A 27,648-nucleotide genomic window follows, 5' to 3' on the forward strand; every position below is an offset into this window, starting at 1 on the left:
GTAAATGATAAGGATATTAGCAGTCACTGAGGGGTTCTGTGCCCATATAAAGGCACAAGGCTGCAGACTGAGTTATACAGGGAACTCTGAGTATCACTCATGTATTATAAGGGATAATGTACCCCCTACTGTAAATGATAAGGATATTAGCAGTCACTGAGGGGTTCTGTGCCCCCCATATAAAGGCACAAGGCTGCAGGCTGAGTTATACAGGGAACTCTGAGTATCACTCATGTATTATAAGGGATAATGTACCCCCTACTGTAAATGATAAGGATATTAGCGGTCACTGAGGGGTTCTGTGCCCATATAAAGGCACAAGGCTGCAGGCTGAGTTATACAGGGAACTCTGAGTATCACTCATGTATTATAAGGGATAATGTACCCCCTACTGTAAATGATAAGGATATTAGCAGTCACTGAGGGGTTCTGTGACCATATAAAGGCACAAGGCTGCAGACTGAGTTATACAGGGAACTCTGAGTATCACTCATGTATTATAAGGGATAATGTACCCCCTACTGTAAATGATAAGGATATTAGCAGTCACTGAGGGGTTCTGTGCCCATATAAAGGCACAAGGCTGCAGACTGAGTTATACAGGGAACTCTGAGTATCACTCATGTATTATAAGGGATAATGTACCCCCTACTGTAAATGATAAGGATATTAGCAGTCACTGAGGGGTTCTGTGCCCCCCATATAAAGGCACAAGGCTGCAGGCTGAGTTATACAGGGAACTCTGAGTATCACTCATGTATTATAAGGGATAATGTACCCCCTACTGTAAATGATAAGGATATTAGCAGTCACTGAGGGGTTCTGTGCCCAAATAAAGGCACATTATATATAAAGCTATAGGATGGAGGATATTGTTAAACTACAGCTCAGAGAGTTGGTTCAGAGGGACGCTGGCAATTGTAGTTTAGGTCCCAAGTAATCAATCAGTGTTAGGGCTACAACAACTTCGCTTGACTCATTAGAGAAACTGACCAATGGCGGCTTCATTTAATGCGACAATAAAAAGCCAATGCACCCAATGTTGGTGCTGTCTACTCACCGCTTTCCCCTGCGCCACCGGACTGACAAGAGAACCTTGTTGTGCGGCACAGGACACATCGCTAGGGGCGAGATTAGGGAAATTCTATCTCCTTTAGAGTTGGATTAGCTAAAAAAAATATATTCAGAATAAAGTCCCAGACTCCTCCTCCTGAAAAGCCCTGGTGCCTCAGCTGTAACACCTTAACCCTTGGCTGGGAGACACCCGGCGCAGACAGCGCTCAGTCACAAGTGTCCAGGGCTATTGGTCCTGTGGGTGGGTGTTATATTCCCTTTATATTCAGGGTCCAAGCGTATGTAATTGTATTTCCAATGTTACTGAAGGTCTCATCTAGCTTAATGGAGAAGAAAAGGCAAGAACTAAGTAAGCTTTATTAGAAAGGACTATGTAAATACAGCCATAAGCACTCACTGAGTCCTCTATCAAAAGAAACACAGGATTTCTTGTCTCCTTTTGTGGAAACATGTTTTTCAGTATCAGACTTCCTCTCTTTTAGGGCTCCTTCAGGTTTGGGGCTTGAGTCTGCTCAGTTCTCTCCTCTCAGCCTCCCCCCCTCCCTTCTCCTGCACACCCCCTCCCATAAGAATGCATAAGAACTCACTTCCCCCACCCTTAGGAAGAAAAGCTGAATTGAGTCCTCTATCAAAAGAAACATAGGGTTTCTTGGCTCCTTTTTGGGAACATGTTCTTCAGTATCAGACTTCTGCTCTTTTAGGGCTCCTTCGGGTTTGGGGCTTGAGTCTGCTCAGTTCTCTCCTCTTAGCCTCCCCTCTCCCATAAGAATGCATAAGAACTCACTTCCCCCACCCTTAGGAAGAAAAGCTGCATTGAGTCCTCTATCAAAGAAACATAGGGTTTCTTGGCTCCTTTTTGGGAACATGTTCTTCAGTATCAGACTTCCGCTCTTTTAGGGCTCCTTCAGGTTTGGGGCTTGAGTCTGGTCAGTTTTCTCCCTCTCCCATATGAATGCATAAGAACTCACTTCCCCCACCCTTAGGAAGAAAAGCTGCATTGAGTCCTCTATCAAAAGAAACTTAGGGTTTCTTGTCTCCTTTTTTGGGAACATGTTCTTCAGTATCAGACTTCCGCTCTTTTAGGGCTCCTTCAGGTTTGGAGCTTAAGTCTGGTCAGTTTTCTCCCTCTCCCATATGAATGCATAAGAACTCACTTCCCCCACCCTTAGGAAGAAAAGCTGCATTGAGTCCTCTATCAAAAGAAACTTAGGGTTTCTTGTCTCCTTTTTTGGGAACATGTTCTTCAGTATCAGACTTCCGCTCTTTTAGGGCTCCTTCAGGTTTGGAGCTTAAGTCTGGTCAGTTTTCTCCCTCTCCCATATGAATGCATAAGAACTCACTTCCCCCACCCTTAGGAAGAAAAGCTGCATTGAGTCCTCTATCAAAAGAAACTTAGGGTTTCTTGTCTCCTTTTTTGGGAACATGTTCTTCAGTATCAGACTTCCGCTCTTTTAGGGCTCCTTCAGGTTTGGAGCTTAAGTCTGGTCAGTTTTCTCCCTCTCCCATATGAATGCATAAGAACTCACTTCCCCCACCCTTAGGAAGAAAAGCTGCATTGAGTCCTCTATCAAAAGAAACTTAGGGTTTCTTGTCTCCTTTTTTGGGAACATGTTCTTCAGTATCAGACTTCCGCTCTTTTAGGGCTCCTTCAGGTTTGGAGCTTAAGTCTGGTCAGTTTTCTCCCTCTCCCATATGAATGCATAAGAACTCACTTCCCCCACCCTTAGGAAGAAAAAGGAATGTGTGATCTGAGCTTCCAATGGCTATAAATGCAGCAGGAAGCTACCAAGACCAAGCTAAAATGGCAGCTGCTTTCCTTCTCCTTTACTAATGCAATAGTTAAGCTATGGGTCAGACTGACCGACCAATGGACCTTCCGGTGGGGTCTTGGTGGGCACTAACCTATGTTCATTCTCATCAGCCAATCATTAGTTCCACTACATATATACCTATACCATTTGGTACCTATATTTAACTAGTCTCAGGGTATAATGTTCTCTGGTGGGATTCAACCCCCAAAATGGGCCATTTTGGGATGATCTGATCATTTGGCCACCAGGCCAACATTCAGATAGGGTTTGCAACCTTTTCTCTGGGTCAGTACTGGTCAATGACGGAAGGAGTGGAGCTGAACTGAGCGGGAAAGGGGCATAAAGCAAAGGGCGGATCAGTGATGTAATGGGGAGGGCATGAGTGGAGATGGGTTATGGGAAAAAGATGGCATATTACTTATAGAAACCCTATGCACCTGTTTTCTTACCTTTTGTTGTAGCCTATGTAATCCTGTAATCTGATTGGACAGATGTAATGGTACACCAAGGGGAACTGGGGGACTGAAGGTCATTGACCTTCCCCTGGATAATGGGGTGGTGCCTGAAAGAACATGTGAGATCTGTGGGCCCAATGTTTCTTGAACCAGATGTCATTGGATGAGAAACTGGTCCATCACATGTATGCACTTTATATATGTTCGTTCATATAGTGCTATGTCTGATTATAGAGTAATATCAGCTGCCAGTGTTGGAAAGGACTCTCCCTATGTTAGATAACAGCAAGAAGGCTTCTTGTTGGTGCACCTTCTTGCATATGTAATTACAATTGCCCCGCCTACTGGGAGGAATTTATGGAGGATTTCTGTCCCTTTAAAATGATTGGCAAGCTTTATTAATCTGTTTATCCTTTCTACGGGTAACAGATATTTCGCTCACACAGGGGATTTCACTATAAGAATGCGGATAAGTGCAGCCCTGGCTCTTTAATTCGACATTACCTGATCCGAGTCATTAAACAATGCCCCAGCTCGAGATTTAATTCCTTCCCAGCGGGTTTGGGAGAGATCCAACAGCACCATAAGCAGCTCCCAAGCTACACTACCAGCAGGGTTATTATTGTATTCAACTCTTCAGACCCAAAGAGGGCCCCCTGTCATCCCTAGGTGTGGCTCCTCCCATGGGGGCCCAAACATACCAGTATGTACCCTATAATTACATGATTTCTAATTATAAAATTCCTATTCCTTTTGTGTTTGAACTAATTCCCCTTAGTGATGTTCCCAACGGTATTCCATGAAGTTGCTGCCAGTTCAGTTTGCAGTTTCAGCTTTGCTTGGGGCTTTCACACAGCCCAGGGGGTGTGGCCAACTGGACAAGACATTCATAGGATCAATCCCCTCAATAAACTCTACAGGGGTTGTAAACCCAAACAAAATGCTGTCCCACTGCGCCCCCTAGTTATCTATAGAAGCTGCAAAAAAATTGAATTATTGATGCAAGAAAATTCACCAATGAGAATTCTACTGATCAAAAACTTCATTATAAATGCAGGAGAAGTGACCAATGAGAATGCTGATTCCCAGCACTGTGTCGGCCATCTTGCTGGTACCTTACATATAGAGATAATGATGGCATTTTCCCGTCATTATATGGCACAGGAATCAGACATGGGGATAAAGGGACAGACTTGTTCAGTGCTGGGAAACTGTGCTTATTGCTCCCAACTCCAATTGCAGGAACAGAGAACAGGGAGCCGGATTTACTCACATCAGCTGGGATTCTCATTGGGGGATTTCTTGCATTTTAATGCAGTTTTATTGTGCAATATTGCTTTAAGAATCCAACCCTGATGTTGCTGGACTACAGCTCCCAGAATGCCTCACCCTTCCTTATATATTTCCTTCTGGGATTTGTAGTCCAGAAACAACTACAAATACAATTTTTCCCAGCTCTCCAGGGCCAGTGTCCCAATTAGTAGGGGTAAGTAATCCTTCTATGAGAATCCAACCTGGTCTGTGTAAATCTGACTCCATTTTGTTTTGTTCCTGAACAATGGCTGAAAGTCATCAATGCACTTATAATTGCGTAATATCAGTGGGCCAAAACTGCCCGGTAATCTCCCTATGTTAGACAGGAGCAAGATGGCTAATGTAGCATTGGGTGGCAGGATTCTCATTGGTGCATCTTGTAAGTGAGCAAAGAGTTATTGGCTGCAGTCAGGGTCGGACTGGGGGGTGTCCCCGCTGGCCACGTCCCCTAACCCCCCCCAGAGGACCCCCCGCAGGGTCCCCCACCCTACGTCCTACCCTGAGCATGCATACGTTTAACACATAAGGGGAGGAACGGTCAGGCAGGGGGAGCGCCGGCAAGGGTCAGGTCTTGGCCGCCGGGGCCCACCGGGATCTTTCCCGGTGTCCCGGCGGCCCAGTCCGACCCTGGCTGCAGTGGGACAATGTTATAGAAAGATAATGTTTCCTTAAATATAGAATTGCTGGGTGGCTTTATATTGCCTGGCACATTAGTGAACATCTGGATTTCATCCCCCCTCACAGGAAGTCACAAGTTACAGCAGGAAACAGACAGGAAGCACCCCAAGACCATAACAGGAAATGACTCATTTGGTAACGCTTGGAAAACAACTCACTTCCTGCTTCTATGGCTGTTAGTATTACAGTATATATATATATATATGTGTGTATATATACATTGTACCTCCTTCCTCCTGCGTCGCCTAACACTTACAAACAATGCAATTTTGAAAATACGGATGAAAAATTACGATTTTTGGTTTATTTCATTTGATTTTAGTTGATTTTAGTCGTTTTTGTATTTTTTTTATTATGTTACGGTTGACTGTATTTCATTTTTATACTAAATGTAAAACAGGTAAACGAGCTCTTTTGCAATTTATATTATTTTTGTTTCTAAGAAAGAAATGACCTGTTTACACTGGTGAAACAACAGCCCCACCTGTGGCCATTTGGAGCGACTGCAGTCGGCTGAAAATGAAGTTAGTGAGCAGTGATGTGAAGTTTCTCCGGTCAGGTCTAGGCAAAGCAACATCACAAGACTAGAAAAAAAAACAATATAAATTGCAAAAGCGCTCAGAAGAGCACTCGTTCTAGGGATATAAATAGGAAGCCGGGCAGTGCTGGTGTCTTTACTCATTGTCTGTGCCCTCCAGGATACTCTGGAAGGAAAATGGACTGAACAGATGCCCCGTGCCGGCGTAAAATTTGTTCTGGAATTCAACCCTGGAAAACATAAAATACATAGAATGTAGTGCATGAAGGTGTGCCTAACTGTGTCCTATATACTCTGCATTGCTCCAGTACAATGTGTATATATATAATCCTTACACTGGCCAACTACATGCCTGTTTACTCTAATCATCCTACATTGCTCAGATACTAGGGCTACTCAGATGACCTCTATATTGCTTATCTAGATACTGGGGCTACTCAGATGACCTCTATATGGCTTATCCAGATACTGGGGCTACTCAGATGGCCTCTATATGGCTTATCCAGATACTGGGGCTACTCAGATGACCTCTATATGGCTTATCCAGATACTGGGGCTACTCAGATGACCTCTATATGGCTTATCCAGATACTGGGGCTACTCAGATGACCTCTATATTGCTTATCTAGATACTGGGGCTACTCAGATGACCTCTGTATTGCTTATCTAGATGCTGGGGGCTACACTGAGGATCTCTATATTGCTTATCTAGATACTGGGGCTACACTGAGGATCTCTATATTGCTTATCTAGATACTGAGGCTACTGAGATGACCTCTATATTGCTTATCTAGATACTGGGGCTACTCAGATGACCTCTATATGGCTTATCCAGATACTGGGGCTACTCAGATGACCTCTATATGGCTTATCCAGATACTGGTGCTACTCAGATGACCTCTATATGGCTTATCCAGATACTGGGGCTACTCAGATGACCTCTATATTGCTTATCCAGATACTGGGGCTACTCAGATGACCTCTATATTGCTTATCCAGATACTGGGGCTACTCAGATGACCTCTATATGGCTTATCCAGATACTGGGGCTACTCAGATGACCTCTATATGGCTTATCCAGATACTGGGGCTACTCAGATGACCTCTATATTGCTTATCTAGATACTGGGGCTACTCAGATGACCTCTGTATTGCTTATCTAGATGCTGGGGGCTACACTGAGGATCTCTATATTGCTTATCTAGATACTGGGGCTACACTGAGGATCTCTATATTGCTTATCTAGATACTGAGGCTACTGAGATGACCTCTATATTGCTTATCTAGATACTGGGGCTACTCAGATGACCTCTATATGGCTTATCCAGATACTGGGGCTACTCAGATGACCTCTATATGGCTTATCCAGATACTGGTGCTACTCAGATGACCTCTATATGGCTTATCCAGATACTGGGGCTACTCAGATGACCTCTATATTGCTTATCCAGATACTGGGGCTACTCAGATGACCTCTATATTGCTTATCCAGATACTGGGGCTACTCAGATGACCTCTATATGGCTTATCCAGATACTGGGGCTACTCAGATGACCTCTATATGGCTTATCCAGATACTGGGGCTACTCAGATGACCTCTATATTGCTTATCTAGATACTGGGGCTACTCAGATGACCTCTGTATTGCTTATCTAGATGCTGGGGGCTACACTGAGGATCTCTATATTGCTTATCTAGATACTGGGGCTACACTGAGGATCTCTATATTGCTTATCTAGATACTGAGGCTAATGAGATGACATCTATATTGCTTATCTAGATACTGGGGCTACTCAGATGACCTCTATATGGCTTATCCAGATACTGGGGCTACTCAGATGACCTCTATATGGCTTATCCAGATACTGGGGCTACTCAGATGACCTCTATATTGCTTATCCAGATACTGGGGCTACTCAGATGACCTCTATATTGCTTATCCAGATACTGGGGATACTCAGATGACCTCTATATTGCTTATCCAGATACTGAGGCTACACTGAGGATCTCTATATTGCTTATCTAGATACTGGGGCTACACTGAGGATCTCTATATTGCTTATCTAGATACTGAGGCTACTGAGATGACCTCTATATTGCTTATCTAGATACTGGTGCTACTCAGATGACCTCTATATGGCTTATCCAGATACTGGGGCTACACTGAGGATCTCTATATTGCTTATCTAGATACTGAGGCTACTGAGATGACCTCTATATTGCTTATCCAGATACTGGTGCTACTCAGATGACCTCTATATGGCTTATCCAGATACTGGTGCTACTCAGATGACCTCTATATGGCTTATCCAGATACTGGGGCTACTCAGATGACCTCTATATTGCTTATCCAGATACTTGGGCTACTCAGATGACCTCTATATTGCTTATCCAGATACTGGGGCTACTCAGATGGCCTCTATATGGCTTATCCAGATACTGGGGCTACTCAGATGACCTCTATATGGCTTATCCAGATACTGGGGCTACTCAGATGACCTCTATATGGCTTATCCAGATACTGGGGCTACTCAGATGACCTCTATATTGCTTATCTAGATACTGGGGCTACTCAGATGACCTCTGTATTGCTTATCTAGATGCTGGGGGCTACACTGAGGATCTCTATATTGCTTATCTAGATACTGGGGCTACACTGAGGATCTCTATATTGCTTATCTAGATACTGAGGCTACTGAGATGACCTCTATATTGCTTATCTAGATACTGGGGCTACTCAGATGACCTCTATATGGCTTATCCAGATACTGGGGCTACTCAGATGACCTCTATATTGCTTATCCAGATACTGGGGCTACTCAGATGACCTCTATATTGCTTATCGAGATACTGGGGCTACTCAGATGACCTCTATATTGCTTATCCAGATACTGAGGCTACACTGAGGATCTCTATTTTGCTTATCTAGATACTGGGGCTACACTGAGGATCTCTATATTGCTTATCTAGATACTGAGGCTACTGAGATGACCTCTATATTGCTTATCTAGATACTGGTGCTACTCAGATGACCTCTATATGGCTTATCCAGATACTGGGGCTACACTGAGGATCTCTATATTGCTTATCTAGATACTGAGGCTACTGAGATGACCTCTATATTGCTTATCCAGATACTGGTGCTACTCAGATGACCTCTATATGGCTTATCCAGATACTGGTGCTACTCAGATGACCTCTATATGGCTTATCCAGATACTGGTGCTACTCAGATGACCTCTATATGGCTTATCCAGATACTGGGGCTACTCAGATGACCTCTATATTGCTTATCCAGATACTTGGGCTACTCAGATGACCTCTATATTGCTTATCCAGATACTGGGGCTACTCAGATGGCCTCTATATGGCTTATCCAGATACTGGGGCTACTCAGATGACCTCTATATGGCTTATCCAGATACTGGGGCTACTCAGATGACCTCTATATGGCTTATCCAGATACTGGGGCTACTCAGATGACCTCTATATTGCTTATCTAGATACTGGGGCTACTCAGATGACCTCTGTATTGCTTATCTAGATGCTGGGGGCTACACTGAGGATCTCTATATTGCTTATCTAGATACTGGGGCTACACTGAGGATCTCTATATTGCTTATCTAGATACTGAGGCTACTGAGATGACCTCTATATTGCTTATCTAGATACTGGGGCTACTCAGATGACCTCTATATGGCTTATCCAGATACTGGGGCTACTCAGATGACCTCTATATTGCTTATCCAGATACTGGGGCTACTCAGATGACCTCTATATTGCTTATCGAGATACTGGGGCTACTCAGATGACCTCTATATTGCTTATCCAGATACTGAGGCTACACTGAGGATCTCTATATTGCTTATCTAGATACTGGGGCTACACTGAGGATCTCTATATTGCTTATCTAGATACTGAGGCTACTGAGATGACCTCTATATTGCTTATCTAGATACTGGTGCTACTCAGATGACCTCTATATGGCTTATCCAGATACTGGGGCTACACTGAGGATCTCTATATTGCTTATCTAGATACTGAGGCTACTGAGATGACCTCTATATTGCTTATCCAGATACTGGTGCTACTCAGATGACCTCTATATGGCTTATCCAGATACTGGTGCTACTCAGATGACCTCTATATGGCTTATCCAGATACTGGGGCTACTCAGATGACCTCTATATTGCTTATCCAGATACTGGGGCTACTCAGATGACCTCTATATTGCTTATCGAGATACTGGGGCTACTCAGATGACCTCTATATTGCTTATCTAGATACTGGGGCTACACTGAGGATCTCTATATTGCTTATCTAGATACTGAGGCTACTGAGATGACCTCTATATTGCTTATCTAGATACTGGGGCTACTCAGATGGCCTCTATATGGCTTATCCAGATACTGGGGCTACTCAGATGACCTCTATATGGCTTATCCAGATACTGGTGCTACTCAGATGACCTCTATATGGCTTATCCAGATACTGGGGCTACTCAGATGACCTCTATATTGCTTATCCAGATACTGGGGCTACTCAGATGACCTCTATATGGCTTATCCAGATACTGGGGCTACTCAGATGACCTCTATATTGCTTATCCAGATACTGGGGCTACTCAGATGACCTCTATATTGCTTATCCAGATACTGGGGCTACACTGAGGATCTCTACATTGCTCAACTAGACACTAGCGCTACTCGGGTGATCATTACATTACTCAACTAGATTCTGGGCTACAGTGTTTAGCACCCTCTTGACACTACATTGACTACCTCTTGACTTACTACTACTACTTGTCCTTTCCCATCAACTTCCTGTATTGTTATAGTAATGGTATAAGAAGCCAACAACAGGTTGTGGCTCGACCTAAAGATAACATGGAACTTACCAGTGGAGCCTAAGGGCATGGAGAAAGGCCGACAGCCCCTCCATGACCAGCAAGATGGCCACAGTAAGAACGGCAAAGGCAGCGAATATAATAAAGACGCCGATAAGTCCTCCGTAGCCGCCGATGCTCAGGCCTTGGTGCATTACCATGGTCCATAGCACCTCCGACAGCTCTGAATATGGGAAACATGGCAGACCATCAGTGCATCATTACTAGAGAGCATTTATTACAGAGGACAGGAAACATCTTGTTCGAAAAGATTCCATGGCATCCCCTTAATAATGACCCAATGGAGAGCACATATTGAATGGAGGCTCCTTCTGCACTTCTAGGGGATTCTTCGGGTCATTTCTGGACATAAGTGCTAGGTACTGGTCAAGAATTAGCTTGGTGGAACACATAGGGAACAGACAAAAGCTAAAAAAAATTCCACTTACGTGCATGGGCCAAACTCAAAGCCCAAAGGCGCAGGTAGGAGGCAGTGTTGGATATGCACCCCAGGCAGTACTCTATGGTATGGATGGCTTGGTGAACAAATATATCCCCAAAATCAAACTGTAAATAAAGCACATGAGGTTAGAATCCCTGATGTCCTACACTCTGTCATACAGAGTCAATATGGTATGGGACCTATTATCCAGATTGCTTGGGACTATTTGTGCCCGGGGTACCCCTGGAACTATAGCAGGGTGACTGTTACCCCAATGTTTCTATATATCTGTAACCTTGTTATGGACTAAGGGGGCCCAGCCTGAAGGCCAGTTAGGGGGGGATTTGGGGTGAGTGCTTATTTGTGCCCTGGGTACCCCTGGAACTATAGCGGGGTGACTGTTACCCCAATGTTTCTATATATCTGTAACCTTGTTATGGGCTAAGGGGGCCCAGCCTGAAGGCCAGTTAGGGGGGGATTTGGGGTGAGTGCTTATTTGTGCCCTGGGTACCCCTGGAACTATAGCGGGGTGACTGTTACCCCAATGTTTCTATATATCTGTAACCTTGTTATGGGCTAAGGGGGCCCAGCCTGAAGGCTAGTTAGGGGGGGATTTGGGGTGAGTGCTTATTTGTGCCCTGGGTACCCCTGGAACTATAGCGGGGTGACTGTTACCCCAATGTTTCTATATATCTGTAACCTTGTTATGGGCTAAGGGGGCCCAGCCTGAAGGCCAGTTAGGGGGGGATTTGGGCTGAGTGCTTATTTGTGCCCTGGGTACCCCTGGAACTATAGCAGGGTGACTGTTACCCCAATGTTTCTATATATCTGTAACCTTGTTATGGGCTAAGGGGGCCCAGCCTGAAGGCTAGTTAGGGGGGGATTTGGGGTGAGTGCTTATTTGTGCCCTGGGTACCCCTGGAACTATAGCAGGGTGACTGTTACCCCAATGTGTTGGTAAAGACTCTTGCTTTAGCCAGTACCTCTTCACCATGCTCTCCATGTCCTCCCCCATGGTCTCCCCCACCATGCTCCTCTTTTTTACTCTTGTGATTGGCGTGTGCATTTTCCACATCTGTGAGTTCCGCGTGATCCTCGGGCCCCGACGATGATTGAAGCTTCCAGAAATAAAGAGAACAAGTGATTATATTCCAAGCACGTTTATCACTCCCCAAGACACATTCACCAAACCACTGGTGGTTGACTTACCATGCGTTGAGCTTTCAAGTGATTTGCCCTCAGGACAAAGGGTTTTATTAACAGCATCCAAGGGACGGCGATCAAGGCAAAAATAACAAGGAAAGTCTGCACTTCTTTCTGAATGGAATCAAAGTATATAAATGAGTACTTTCATTATCGTTTCCCAGAGTTTGACTGGGGTACCTGGGGCCGTCCCTGTCCCGGACCTCTAGGGTCCCCCCAAGTGCAAAGCACAGCTTGTGTGTGTGCTGCCCTTACTTACCTGATGTTCGTAGAGAGGAGCATTGGTTGGGTCACTGTAGTTGAAGAGGAACATGTTGATGAAGTGGATGAGGATGCTCGGGGCACCTTGCGAGCTGTGTACGTCATACTTGCACCACTTGAAGATGATCATGAAGACCAGGTACCCAAAGAGGCAGATGATGAAGATCATCTCAGGAATGAACTGAAGGATGATGTTGATGGGCCTCTTGAAGTTTCTGGAAGGGATAAAATAGAAGAAGAACCTACTAGGTATACAATCCAACCAATGCCAGTGGAATGATCCCCTGCCATTGGCTTCAGTTGAAAGGCTATACTTTGCCCTTCTGCTGCATGATGATGATTGGAACTGGGAGTGCCCCCAGTGCTGACCTGTATAAGTGATATCTAGGGTCGGACTGGGCCAACGGGACGTCGGGAAAAGTCCCGGTGGTCCCCGGCCCTAGTGGGCCCAGACCCGACTCTTGCCAGCACTCCGCCGGCCGACCATTCCTCCCCTGACGCGTAAAACATATGCATGCTCAGGGAACGCGATCAGGCGGGGGCATCTGCCAGTGGGCCCTGCACCCCCTAGTCTGACCCTGGTGATATCTCTCATTACAGATTATGAAGAAAAAATAGTCACTTATTGTTGCTACTAAAGCTGCCATTTTGCAGGCTAGCTTGCCTGGCCACACCCTGAGGGAGGAGATACAGTCCATGTGACCACACTGCCAGAGAGACAATGGCTGACTAGCCAAAGCTAAAACTGAGGCGACATTAACTTCATAGAAGTTTGGGAAATATACATTCAGCTCGTAATATTCCTAGTAGGGGAATTAAATACGTGAAGTTATAGTGGACCTAGCAACGGTATTATGTGTGTGGGCCCTATGCACTATATTTATATACAAGGTAAGGATATATGGAAAAATAGGTCCAATGCAAAAACATACATGTGGTTGAGAAGGCCAAGCATCACCCCAAAAACCATCTGGGTGATCCCCATTACAACGGACATCTTCATTTTGTACGAATTGAGGAAGGTGAGCTTGTTTTGTGCAATGTTCCAGATCTGTAGAAATAAGGGTACAAACAAGATCAAATTAAATTAACATAGCTGAACGTGGTATTGGTTCATCTGCCTTTCTTAGCTTTCTTATCTCAATCACTCAGTTATTGTCTGTTACATGGACCCTACAGCAGCCCACAGCCCCGATCTCATATCAGAAGATGGCAGTACTCACTGGGTCGATTCCGAAGGGATACGGGTTCCCAGAAAACACTCCCGGAACCGCAGGATCTAATTGTAGCTGCAATCCCTGATGCACCAGATTATCACTGGGGAAGAAAGAGTTACTGTGTTGGTACATTTGGTTAGCATGTATGAGAATCCTAATTGGAGCCACCACTGGTGTCCTGACCTTCTAGCCGGATCTTTCTGGGCCCAGAGGCAAACCCCAAATACCCCCACACTGCTCCACCCAAACACTTGGTGTCCTCCTTTCCCACTGCCAATTGTCTCTATGAGGAACCACTAAATGGCCCATATTTCTCCGACAAAGGTCAACCCAACCCAAACCAACTGAGACTTACTTCCATGTTTTGTTGATGAACATAGGACGGACTCTCCAGGAAGAGCCAAAGATATCAAAGGATTTGGAGAAGCAGTCATTATAAATGAATCCAGTGTAGATAGAGAAGATACTCATGAGCAGGATGAGGTAGCGACCCCCAAAGAACGTGTTCCAGATCTGGAAAAGGAAATAAATAGGCGTCTAGCTTCTTGACCATTTAAGAACCTGGCAGCAGAATGGTCCAATCAGTTTGAGTCGGCCAACAAAGGTTGGAATTCATCCAGATAGATAAATGACTAATTAATACTAGGATGCTGGTTTTGAAATTGGATGATGGAAGACATCAGGAGACCAGATCTTCTCTTCAGACTGGGGATTGACTGCCTTTTGAGGGGCCCTTTTAAGGATTGATGGTTGGACAAACTGTTGAACTAAGGCTAGAATAACTAAGCCTATCCCTACCCCTGGCCAGACACATAAGTGACTAATTAATACTAGGCAGCTGGTTGAGAGAATAGGTTGATGGACATGGTCGGACTGGGCCCGACCCGACCCTTGCCAGAGCTCCCTCTGCCCGACTGTTCCTCCCCTGACACATTAAATTTACGAGCGCTCAGAGGAGGACGTTGGGTGGGGGACCCTGCAGGGAGTTATGGGGACCCCTGGGGGGGGTTAGGGGACGCGGCCAGCAGGGGCACCTGCAGGGCCCCTAGGATGGGAGCCCTGATGGGCCCTGCTCCCCCCAGTCCGACCCTGTTGATGGAAGTCATCAAGAGACAAGATCTTCTCTTCAGAATCATGATTGACTGACTTCTGATGGGTCCATTCAAGGATTGAAGTTTGGACAGAAAATAGACTGATGGAAAACATCAGGGGATCAGATCTACTCTTCAGACTGGGGACAGACTGCCCCGTGATGGGTCCATTCAAAGATCGATGGTTGGACAGACTGCTGGACTATGTCTAGGGTGACTAAGTCAGAGTTTGGCCAGACACATAAATGACTAATTAATACTAGGCAGCTGGTTGAGAGAACAGGTTGATGGACAGGGTCAGACTGGGCCCGACCCGACCCTTGCCAGCGCTCTAGGGTGACTAAGTCAGAGTTTGGCCAGACACATAAGTCATCAAGAAACAAGATCTTCTCTTCAGACTCATGATTGACTGACTTCTGATGGGTCCGTTCAAGGATTGAAGGTTGGACAGAAAATGGACTGATGGAAACCATCAGGGGACCAGATCTACTCTTCAGACTGGGGACAGACTGCCCTCTGATGGGTCCATTCAAGGATCGATGGTTGGACAGACTGCTGGACTAAGTCTAGGGTGACTAAGCCTCTCAACCTATCCCTCCTAACTGTAGTTAGGAGCTACCTGGTTCACTGCCTGGCTTTAAGGCTGGGAGATGGCAGCTACCTGCAGCTCCAGGCATATAGTCAACTGCTGTTGCATTTGCTGTCCAGTTTTGGGCAAGTCTTTGGGTGAATTTGCTACGGAGACCAGTAATAGAAGCAGACTTGACTTATACTTCGAGTAACCCATAAACTCACCTCATTATCTGTCTTCGATGCTAACAGCTGTTTCTCATTTAGAACCATCCAAAGGGCAAATCCCAACATGACAGACCCGTGTCCGCAGTCTCCAAACATCACCGCAAAGAGGAAGGGGAACGTGATGATAGTGTAGGGTGCTATGGGCAAGAAGAAGCCAAAGGACAAATGAGACGGAGGTACCACTATTTCCCTGGGTGAGGGCAGTCTAGTCAGGATAAAGATTCCTGAAGACCATGGTGGAAACTGACCCCAACTGAACACTTTTTCACTGACTTGTAGAACCCAGTCTTGAGGTCTACACCTGAGGTTCAGGTAGCCATACTTATCAATAGTCCTATACCTATTCTACCAGCTTACTTGGGTTCATCTCCCTGTAACTTCCAACTCCATAAGCATTAACGATGTTCTGAAATCCGCTTGTGAACTTGTTTGTGCGGTTGAAGGTTGGTGGGTCCAGCTTAGAAGAGATGTTGGTCAAAATTGGAGCAATGGTGGAGCCACTTCTCTCCTGCAATAACGGAGACACAATTTGGAAGGACAACGTCAAGGCCAAAGTAGCAAAAAAAGCAAGTTTGGTCACCAGGTAGTAAAAAAGAGCGGGTACCCCCTTTTTTTGTTGCAGAGGTGCATGCAGATACAAAGCTTTGGTTGGTACTGGAACCTTCCCACAATTAACGAAGCAAGAAACTGGCAACTTTATTAATTAAATTTTTCTATTGTTAGTAAGGTGATAGTGGTCACCCTTGCCATGTTTAACCTACCATGCCACGATGAAGGGCTTGCTTGATCTGCTCCTTGTCCGCTATAGGGCACCAGATCTCAGCAATGACGCACTGCTGGGTAACGTCAATGTTGCACAAGTTCAGAACGTGATATACCGCCTTCATCTTCTTCACCTTAATGCCCCAGCTGCACAGACTTTGGGCGGCCTCCAGCAACACCCGCTGCCTGTGAGACTCTGTTTGGGTGATTACCTAAGCGAGAAAATGTGGGTGAGTGATAAAGGCCAACAGAGATGTTACAGGAGCCCCTAAGAATTACAAGAGGAATGGTGGGCAACCAGGAAAAAACTGCCCTTTGTAACACTCCAAGTGTGCCCAGTTCTAGGCAGGAGTGAATATGTGGCATTGGTTTAACCAGTTAAGGAGGACGGAGTAAGTGCAAAAGGAAGCTCTTTCCCAGGATACAGATGAGTACAAACCCGTAACCAGTAGCTAGCGAGTAACAACCCCTTGGATTTTGCTCCCCAACCCCTTGGATGTTGCTCCCCAACCCCTTGGATGTTGCTCCCCAACCCCTTGGATGTTGCTCCCCAACCCCTTGGATGTTGCCCCCCAACCCCTTGGATGATGCTCACCAACCCCTTGGATGTTGCAAACCCCTTGGATGTTGCTCCCCAACCCCTTGGATGTTGCTCCCCAACCCCTTGGATGTTGCCCCCCAACCCCTTGGATGATGCTCACCAACCCCTTGGATGTTGCAAACCCCTTGGATGTTGCTCCCCAACCCCTTGGATGTTGCTCCCCAACCCCTTGGATGTTGCCCCCCAACCCCTTGGATGATGCTCACCAACCCCTTGGATGTTGCAAACCCCTTGGATGTTGCGCACCAACCCCTTGGATGTTGCCCCCCAACCCCTTAGATGTTGCCCCCCAACCCCTTGGATGTTGCCCCCCAACCCCTTGGATGTTGCCCCCCAATCCCTTGGATGTTGCTCCCCAACCCCTTGGATGTTGCCCCCAAACCCCTTGGATGTTGCTCCCCACCCCCTTGGATGTTGTCCCCCAACCCCTTGGATGTTGCTCCCCAATCCCTTGGATGTTGGCCCCAAACCCCTTGGATGTTGCCCCCAAACCCCTTGGATGTTGCCCTCCAACTCCTTGGATGTTGCCCCCCAACCCCTTGGATGTTGCCCCCCCAACCCCTTGGATGTTGCCCTCCAACCCCTTGGATGTTGCCCCCCAACCCCTTGGATGTTGCCCCTCAACCCCTTAGATGTTGCTCCCCAACCCCTTGGATGTTGCTCCCCAACCCCTTGGATGTTGCCCCCCAACCCCTTGGATGTCGCTCTCCAACCCCTTGGATGTTGCCCCCAAACCCCTTGGATGTTGCCCCCCAACCCCTTGGATGTTGCTCCAGATAGATAAATGACTAATTAATACTAGGATGCTGGTTTTGAAGTTGGATGATGGAAGACATCAGGAGACCAGATCTTCTCTTCAGACTGGGGATTGACTGCCTTTTGAGGGGCCCATTTAAGGATTGATGGTTGGACAAACTGTTGAACTAAGGCTAGAATGACTAAGCCTATCCCTACCCCTGGCCAGATACATAAGTGACTAATTAATACTAGGCAGCTGGTTGAGAGAATAGGTTGATGGACAGGGTTGGACTGGGCCCGACCCGACCCTTGCCAGCGCTCCCTCTGCCGACTGTTCCTCCCCTGACGCATTAAATTTACGAGCACTCAGAGGAGGACGTTGGGTGGGGGACCCTGCAGGGGGTTATGGGGACCCCTGGGGGGGTTAGGGGATGTGGCCGACAGGGGCACCTGCAGGGCCCCTGGGGCGGGAGCCCCGGTGGGCCCTGCACCCCCCAGTCCGACCCTGTTGATGGAAGTCATCAAGAGACATGATCTTCTCTTCAGACTCATGATTGACTGACTTCTGATGGGTCCGTTCAAGGATTGAAGGTTGGACAGAAAATGGACTGATGGAAAACATCAGGGGATCAGATCTACTCTTCAGACTGGGGACAGACTGCCCTCTGATGGGTCCATTCAAGGATCGATGGTTGGACAGACTGCTGGACTAACATAGGGGCTACCAAATAGGCAATTATAGCTCTCATTGGCACCCCCAGAAATTTTTCCATGCTTGTGTTGCTCCCCAACACTCAGCTGGAGGATGAGGGCATCACTCACCGTGTTTAAGTCTTCGATCCTTGTGTTGACATCGGCCACCATTTCTTTGCGCTCAGTGGCAGACTCGGGGCACGGGTACACTGTGGCCTTGAATCTGAAAGGGTAAGAGCTGGGGGTCATAGGCATCCACAGACAATTTTCTGGGGGGGGGGGGAGTCATCTAGACTAAGCCTAGATACAATTACTAGGTGCCAAGTTTGCAGGAAATCAGTTTACTGGCCCATAAAGCCCATAGACTCTCTCACTACTTACATAATTGTACCAGATTTTTTAACCAGATTTAAAAAGACAGTTTAAAAGTAGACTTTTTTTTTGGTAGAAAATGTTGGTGCACATTATAGTAGTGGATTCCTGCCCAGCTGCTAATGGCATTCATTGGCAAACGAGGACTATTTGTGCTCTGCACTTGGATTTGTGACGGGATGTGATCTCCCCCTAGTGTACACATAAGGGTATTGCACAAACCACTATTGGTTTCTTGGTAGAGACTGAAGGAAGGCAGGAAACCCAGTGAGAATGAGGAATGAATGGATATTGGGGAGTTGGATCAGGAGTCAGAACCAACAGTGCAGGAAAGGGAAAGGGACAGACACAGTGACAGTTACACATAACTATAAACCCAGTGAGAATGAGGAATGAATGGATATTGGGGAGTTGTATCAGGAGTCAGAACCAGCAGTGCAGGGAAGGGAAAGGGACAGACACAGTGACAGTTACACATAACTATAAACCCAGTGAGAATGAGGAATGAATGGATATTGGGGAGTTGTATCAGGAGTCAGAACCAGCAGTGCAGGGAAGGGAAAGGGACAGACACAGTGACAGTTACACATAACTATAAACCCAGTGAGAATGAGGAATGAATGGGTATTGGGGAGTTGTATCAGGAGTCAGAACCAGCAGTGCAGGGAAGGGAAAGGGACAGACACAGTGACAGTTACACATAACTATAAACCCAGTGAGAATGAGGAATGAATGGATATTGGGGAGTTGTATCAGGAGTCAGAACCAGCAGTGCAGGGAAGGGAAAGGGACAGACACAGTGACAGTTACACATAACTATAAACCCAGTGAGAATGAGGAATGAATGGATATTGGGGAGTTGTATCAGGAGTCAGAACCAGCAGTGCAGGGAAGGGAAAGGGACAGACACAGTGACAGTTACACATAACTATAAACCCAGTGAGAATGAGGAATGAATGGGTATTGGGGAGTTGTATCAGGAGTCAGAACCAGCAGTGCAGGGAAGGGAAAGGGACAGACACAGTGACAGTTACACATAACTATAAACCCAGTGAGAATGAGGAATGAATGGATATTGGGGAGTTGTATCAGGAGTCAGAACCAGCAGTGCAGGGAAGGGAAAGGGACAGACACAGTGACAGTTACACATAACTATAAACCCAGTGAGAATGAGGAATGAATAGATATTGGGGAGTTGTATCAGGAGTCAGAACCAGCAGTGCAGGGAAGGGAAAGGGACAGACACAGTGACAGTTACACATAACTATAAAATGCTTAGAATTAGATATTTTTTTCATTTGGCACAAAATACCAGTTACTGACCCATCGCAGATTTTCTTAATCTTCAGTTTCAGTTGGTCTCCTTGATAGAATATAATAAATACGTTTTTCTTTACCTCTTCTTTCTGCGGGGTGAGAATACGGCCTGAGACTCTGGCACTTTTCTAAATTACTCGCCTAATGTACTGATTGGATGATAAGGCAGCAATAGGCAACCAATCAGAACCAGGGCAAGTCCCCCACTATTACTATGAATATGTTCCCCAACTTATTTTACAGAGCTAATGGGACCCTTGTATTGAGCTTTCCCCCATTTGCCCTCTTACTGTGACCGGATCTTCCAGCGCCGTGTCCAATTCCGTGTACTTCAGGTAAATGTTGCCCCGGCAAACCCTCCATAGCAACCGCTCAAATGTTGCCATTCTCTCTCGGTTGATGACTCCGGCCGTGAAGCTGTTGGATGAGATTCCAGTCATTAAACCGAGTGGAGAAAGAATAAAACAATTTAGAATAAACATTCACCTTTTGTAAAATGAAGCCAATACCATTTTATTACCTCCCACAATCCTATAAATCAGATTCCAACTGGGCATCCTTATCTGCAGCCAATTGCCCAACTGGACATCTGTATTGTTGCCTATTTCCCCGGCTGCCCTCTCCCTGCCCCCTTTGCCTGCATTTGATTGCCCCCTTGGTGGGCTGCCCATATTCTAATGATACTTGAGTTACCACACTGCCCATATTTGACCAGCCCAACTGGTAAATCACCAGCTAGGGACGGAACTATAATTACCCTACAAATCCCTCCCTTCCCTGACCCTCTCCGCTAAAGGATTACTCCTTATAAGTACAGACCCGCCTATACACACCCATTTTACTGTCTACTCCACCCATTTTCCCTCCCTGTTCCACCCTTTTTCCCTCCCTGTTCCACCCATTTTCCTGACTACTCCACCCATTTTCCCTCCCTGTTCCACCCATTTCCCTCCCTGTTCCACCCATTTCCTTCCTGTTCCACCCATTTCCCTTCCTGTTCCACCCATTTCCCTCCCTGTTCCACCCATTTCCCTCCCTGTTCCACCCATTTCCCTCCTGTTCCACCCATTTCCCTTCCTGTTCCACCCATTTCCCTCCCTGTTCCACCCATTTTCCCTCCTGTTCCACCCATTTCCCTTCCTGTTCCACCCATTTCCCTCCCTGTTCCACCCATTTTCCCTCCTGTTCCACCCATTTCCCTCCCTGTTCCACCCATTTTCCCTCCTGTTCCACCCATTGACCTCCCTGTTCCACCCATTTTCCCTCCTGTTCCACCCATTGACCTCCCTGTTCCACCCATTTTCCATCATGTTCCACCCATTTTCCCTCCTGTTCCACCCATATTCCCTCCTGTTCCACCCATTTCCCTTCCTGTTCCACCCATTTCCCTCCCTGTTCCACCCATTTCCCTTCCTGTTCCACCCATTTCCCTCCCTGTTCCACCCATTTCCCTCCCTGTTCCACCCATTTCCCTTCCTGTTCCACCCATTGACCTCCCTGTTCCACCCATTGACCTCCCTGTTCCACCCATTTACCTTCATGTTCCACCCATTTCCCTCCTGTTCCACCCATTTTCCCTCCTGTTCCACCCATTTCCCTCCTGTTCCACCCATTTTCCCTCCTGTTCCACCCATTGACCTCCCTGTTCCACCCATTTTCCATCATGTTCCAGCCATTTTCCCTCCTGTTCCACTCATTTCCCTCCTGTTCCACCCATTGACCTCCCTGTTCCACCCATTGACCTCCCTGTTCCACCCATTTTCCCTCCTGTTCCACCCATTTCCCTCCTGTTCCACCCATTTTCCCTCCTGTTCCACCCATTTCCATCCTGTTCCACACATTTTCCCTCCTGTTCCACCCATTTCCCTCCCTGTTCCACCCATTTCCCTCCCTGTGACATCATTTCCCCGCCCATTTTATACCCCCCCACCTACTCCCCTGACCCAAAGGCTGGTATTACAAGAAAAAAAGGTGGCAACCCTAAATGATACCCATGGGGTGGGAGGAGCTGGTCGATAATCCAATGAGGGGAGACAGGAGTGGGAAGGGTAAGGCACACAATATTCTAACCAATAGAATCAGTAATACACCATCATAAAGGCTTTTCAGAATAGGAAGCGATTTTCAGCATTCAATTGGCCCAGTACCTACCCCAGTTTCCCAGCAGCCGCAGCACTGGGGATTGTTCGAAGCTCCAGCAGGCTACTGGTGTCCTCGCTAAAAAAGTCATCCGGCAAGTTAGCCTCCGCCTGCAAAACACATGGCCCCATATACAGTATTGAGTAAAAAAAATTACACCGCCCTGTTCCATTGTGCAGTACAAAGCTGGGTGATCCTTAGCAGGATATGGGCAATGTTATCAGGAGTTTATTAACCTGCCTAGATATACCTGGAGTGTGGGAAGAAACTGGAGTACCCGGAGGGAACATACACTCCTTAGCCAGCGCTACTCATTAGAACTGCTTTCAGCTAACCTATTGTTTCTCCTACTCCCATGTAACTGGAGGAGTCCCAAGCCGGACTTGGATTTCTTACTATTGAGTGCTATTCTGATACCTACTGGGAGCTGCTATCTTGCTCCCTTCCCATGGTTCTGCTGATCGGCTGCTGGGGGTGAGGGGGGGGGAGATATCACTCCAACTTGCAGCGCAGCAGTAAAGTGTGCCTGAGTCTGAGCTTTCAGCCAGCGCTACTCATTAGAACTGCTTTCAGCTAACCTATTGTTTCTCCTACTCCCATGTAACTGGAGGAGTCCCAAGCCGGACTTGGATTTCTTACTATTGAGTGCTATTCTGATACCTACTGGGAGCTGCTATCTTGCTCCCTTCCCATGGTTCTGCTGATCGGCTGCTGGGGGTGAGGGGGGGGGGATATCACTCCAACTTGCAGCGCAGCAGTAAAGTGTGCCTGAGTCTGAGCTTTCAGCCAGCGCTACTCATTAGAACTGCTTTCAGCTAACCTATTGTTTCTCCTACTCCCATGTAACTGGAGGAGTCCCAAGCCGGACTTGGATTTCTTACTATTGAGTGCTATTCTGATACCTACTGGGAGCTGCTATCTTGCTCCCTTCCCATGGTTCTGCTGATCGGCTGCTGGGGGTGAGGGGGGGGGGGATATCACTCCAACTTGCAGCGCAGCAGTAAAGTGTGCCTGAGTCTGAGCTTTCAGCCAGCACTACACATTAGAACTGCTTTCAGCTAACCTATTGTTTCTCCTACTCCCATGTAACTGGAGGAGTCCCAAGCCGGACTTGGATTTCTTACTATTGAGTGCTATTCTGATACCTACTGGGAGCTGCTATCTTGCTCCCTTCCCATGGTTCTGCTGATCGGCTGCTGGGGTGAGGGGGGGGGGATATCACTCCAACTTGCAGCGCAGCAGTAAAGTGTGCCTGAGTCTGAGCTTTCAGCCAGCACTACACATTAGAACTGCTTTCAGCTAACCTATTGTTTCTCCTACTCCCATGTAACTGGAGGAGTCCCAAGCCGGACTTGGATTTCTTACTATTGAGTGCTATTCTGATACCTACTGGGAGCTGCTATCTTGCTCCCTTCCCATTGTTCTGCTGATCGGCTGCTGGGGGTGTGGGGGGGGGGATATCACTCCAACTTGCAGTAAAGTGTAAGTGAAGTTTATCAGAGCACAGGTCACATGACTGAGGGCACCAAGGAAACTAAGATATTTCAAAATTAAATATAAAATGTAAACATGTTTTCCCCTGACAGAATCCCTATAAATACCTCGAAAAAGTCCTGAGTCTTTTTCAGCAGATGCTTGAGTTCCGTCAGCTCCAGGAAGTTCTGCTTGAGGGCCTGCTGGTTCCGGTTCACCTCCTGCAGCTCCCCTTCCAGTTTCTCCAGCACAGTCTGATGAACGGTGAATAAAAAATAGCTACTTTTTATTAAGTTTCTTTTACTGCTTCTTCTATTCATATTCCCAACTCTTGTTCAAACCACTGCCTGGTTGCTAGGGCAAATTGCACCCTAGCAACCAGAAAGATGCTGAAATACCAAACTGGAAAATTGGTCAGGCCTTTCTGCATGCTTAATTGGAAAATACCCAATGAGCAGGGGGGGGGGGGGGAGAAGGAACTTTTATATAGATTGTGCCCCCATTGTCTCTGTTTGGGTCTGTTCGCTGACTCACCTCCAGGTCGATCATTTCTCTGGGTAACGGAGTCTGCGGCAGTTTCTCCGGCGTCCGGATTTTGATCTTGTCGTTAACCATTTCACTCTCCAGGAAGCCTATTGACATCATGAATATAAAATAAGACTTAGGGGCGTGTTTACTAAGATTGGAGATAAATATCTCCGGTGATGTTGCCAATAGCAACCAATCAGCAATAAGATTTGAACAGTCACCTACAAGTTAGAAATCAAAGCAAAGACCTAATTGGTTGCTACAGGCAACATCACCGGTGATATTTATCTCCAACCTTAGTAAACATATGCCTAAATCTCAGTTATTAGTCATCTAATGCCCCCCCTTCCTGCAATCAGCATGAAGGAACCCCTGCCCCAGTATGGCATTGGCTTTATTTCATGGTTAAATGACTCCCTTTTCTCTGTAATAATAAAACATTACCTGTACTTGATCCCAACTAAGATATAATTACCCCTTATTGGGGGCAGAACAGCCCTATTGGGTTTATTTCATGGTTAAATGATTCCCTTTTCTCTGTAATAATAAAACAGTACCTGTACTTGATCCCAACTAAGATATAATTACCCCTTATTGGGGGCAGAACAGCCCTATTGGGTTTATTTAATGGTTAAATGATTCCCTTTTCTCTGTAATAATAAAACAGTACCTGTACTTGATCCCAACTAAGATATAATTACCCCTTATTGGGGCAGAACAGCCCTATTGGGTTTATTTCATGGTTAAATGATTCCCTTTTCTCTGTAATAATAAAACAGTACCTGTACTTGATCCCAACTAAGATATAATTACCCCTTATTGGGGGCAGAACAGCCCTATTGGGTTTATTCAATATTTAAATGTATTTTAGCAGACTTAAGTTATGGAGATCCAAATTACGGAAAGATCCCTTATCTGGAAAACCCTAGGTCCCGAGCATTCTGGATAATAGGTCCCATACCTGTACATATGGTTATGTTGGGTAATAGAGCCCGAGTCTGGAGGTGCCCAGCACAGGCGCTTGGTTCACAAGCATTAATACCCCCTGTACCTGTTGTGCCAATGATTCTATCAAAGCTATTGCCCAGGGGCATTATGGGTACTCACGCAGGATCCTCTCCATATTTTCACACCGACGCACTTCATTCACGAAACGGCGCTGGAAACTGTTGACACTGGCATTTAGCTGGTGGGGAGGGAAACAAACTTTATAGCTGGAGCTTTTCAGTCCCTAAAAAGCCTCAATTTGCCCCCCTCTTCCATCTCCCATTGTGTGCGCTGCCCCATCCAATGTGATTCCCTGTTACTCACATCCCGGAACTGCACCAATCCCAGCTCTCCTAACTCCGCGATACAGCAGTACCCGGCCTCGACCTGCAGAATCAACTGGGTCAGGCTCATCTCTTCACTCCGGAATAGGGAGGCCATAGTGAGCGCAGCAGGCAGAGTCTGAACCCCCACGAGTTATATCACTGTATGAGAAACAGAGCAAGCTGGTTAGTAACCCTGCTAGGGATATATAGAAACATTGGGGTAACAGTCACCCTGCTATAGTTCCAGGGGTACCCAGGGCACAAATAAGCACTCACCCCAAATCCCCCCCTAACTGGCCTTCAGGCTGGGCCCCCTTAGCCCATAACAAGGTTACAGATATATAGAAACATTGGGGTAACAGTCACCCCGCTATAGTTCCAGGGGTACCCAGGGCACAAATAAGCACTCACCCCAAATCCCCCCTAACTGGCCTTCAGGCTGGGCCCCCTTAGCCCATAACAAGGTTACAGATATATAGAAACATTGGGGTAACAGTCACCCCGCTATAGTTTCAGGGGTACCCAGGGCACAAATAAGCACTCACCCCAAATCCCCCCCTAACTGGCCTTCAGGCTGGGCCCCCTTAGCCCATAACAAGGTTACAGATATATAGAAACATTGGGGTAACAGTCACCCCGCTATAGTTCCAGGGGTACCCAGGGCACAAATAAGCACTCACCCCAAATCCCCCCCTAACTGGCCTTCAGGCTGGGCCCCCTTAGCCCATAACAAGGTTACAGATATATAGAAACATTGGGGTAACAGTCACCCCGCTATAGTTCCAGGGGTACCCAGGGCACAAATAAGCACTCACCCCAAATCCCCCCCTAACTGGCCTTCAGGCTGGGCCCCCTTAGCCCATAACAAGGTTACAGATATATAGAAACATTGGGGTAACAGTCACCCCGCTATAGTTCCAGGGGTACCCAGGGCACAAATAAGCACTCACCCCAAATCCCCCCTAACTGGCCTTCAGGCTGGGCCCCCTTAGCCCATAACAAGGTTACAGATATATAGAAACATTGGGGTAACAGTCACCCCGCTATAGTTTCAGGGGTACCCAGGGCACAAATAAGCACTCACCCCAAATCCCCCCCTAACTGGCCTTCAGGCTGGGCCCCCTTAGCCCATAACAAGGTTACAGATATATAGAAACATTGGGGTAACAGTCACCCCGCTATAGTTCCAGGGGTACCCAGGGCACAAATAAGCACTCACCCCAAATCCCCCCCTAACTGGCCTTCAGGCTGGGCCCCCTTAGCCCATAACAAGGCTACAGATATATAGAAAATTAAAATGTTGTATGTTTTGCCATTCTATATAAGCCCTCTCCTATCTAGCTGATAGCTGGTTGTTAGGATCTGTGACCCTAGCAACCACAGATAGATTTAAAGTTATATACAAAAAAATGTATTAATGCTAATAAATGAGACTCCAATTGGTTGTTAGATAAAAGGAAACTTACATCTTGTTGCCCCTGGGATCCCAGCAGTCTCTGTGTCTCTCAATCAAGCAGATCCATTCAGTGACCTACTGGAAAGACTTTGTGACCAGTTAAAGAAGCAGCTCCAGTAAAGGGCCCCCACCCACCTACTAGTACCGGCCCCCGTGCTTGGGTGCAGGGCAGAGCAGCACTGGGCCGGTTCCGTCCCGCCCCGATAGCAATGCTGTTAGTGCCCAGTACATTGGCTGTGTTGTGCCAGCAGAGCGAGTGTTGTGGGTAATAACAAACCAGCCCCCGGCACCGGGAGTGTGCGACACAGGATTCTGCCTGTCCGTTCATTTATGGGCTCCCTGGGGCCACAGCAGGGTGGGAAGGAGCCGGGGGGGGTAATGTGGTTATAAAAAGTGAAAAGACATCGGAGGAATACAATCAGATATATTGTAGGGGTCGGGCACTAGAAACAATGGGGTCGTTTATGAACACTGGGCAAATTTGCCCCT

At 46.8% G+C, this 27,648-nt stretch overlaps 1 protein-coding gene across 1 annotated transcript; it reads right to left on the minus strand.

Annotated features, from left to right (window-relative positions):
* Positions 1-5,675: 5,675 nt before the first annotated feature.
* atp6v0a4 (ATPase H+ transporting V0 subunit a4) lies at positions 5,676-27,253 on the minus strand (the record flags this gene model as incomplete). The annotated part of the gene is given in 21 exon segments (NM_001113690.1): positions 5,676-6,100; positions 10,768-10,939; positions 11,205-11,322; positions 12,181-12,315; positions 12,407-12,514; positions 12,660-12,876; positions 13,594-13,712; positions 13,885-13,978; positions 14,234-14,391; positions 15,765-15,904; positions 16,125-16,275; positions 16,529-16,741; positions 18,691-18,784; positions 20,257-20,339; positions 20,541-20,667; positions 22,402-22,499; positions 23,991-24,116; positions 24,397-24,494; positions 25,498-25,576; positions 25,702-25,864; positions 27,172-27,253. Coding segments are annotated over 20 exon segments (2,541 nt in total).
* Positions 27,254-27,648: the final 395 nt, after the last annotated feature.

The sequence above is a fragment of the Xenopus tropicalis genome, chromosome 3, assembly GCF_000004195.4.
Source record: "Xenopus tropicalis strain Nigerian chromosome 3, UCB_Xtro_10.0, whole genome shotgun sequence".
Lineage (NCBI taxonomy): Eukaryota > Metazoa > Chordata > Amphibia > Anura > Pipidae > Xenopus > Xenopus tropicalis.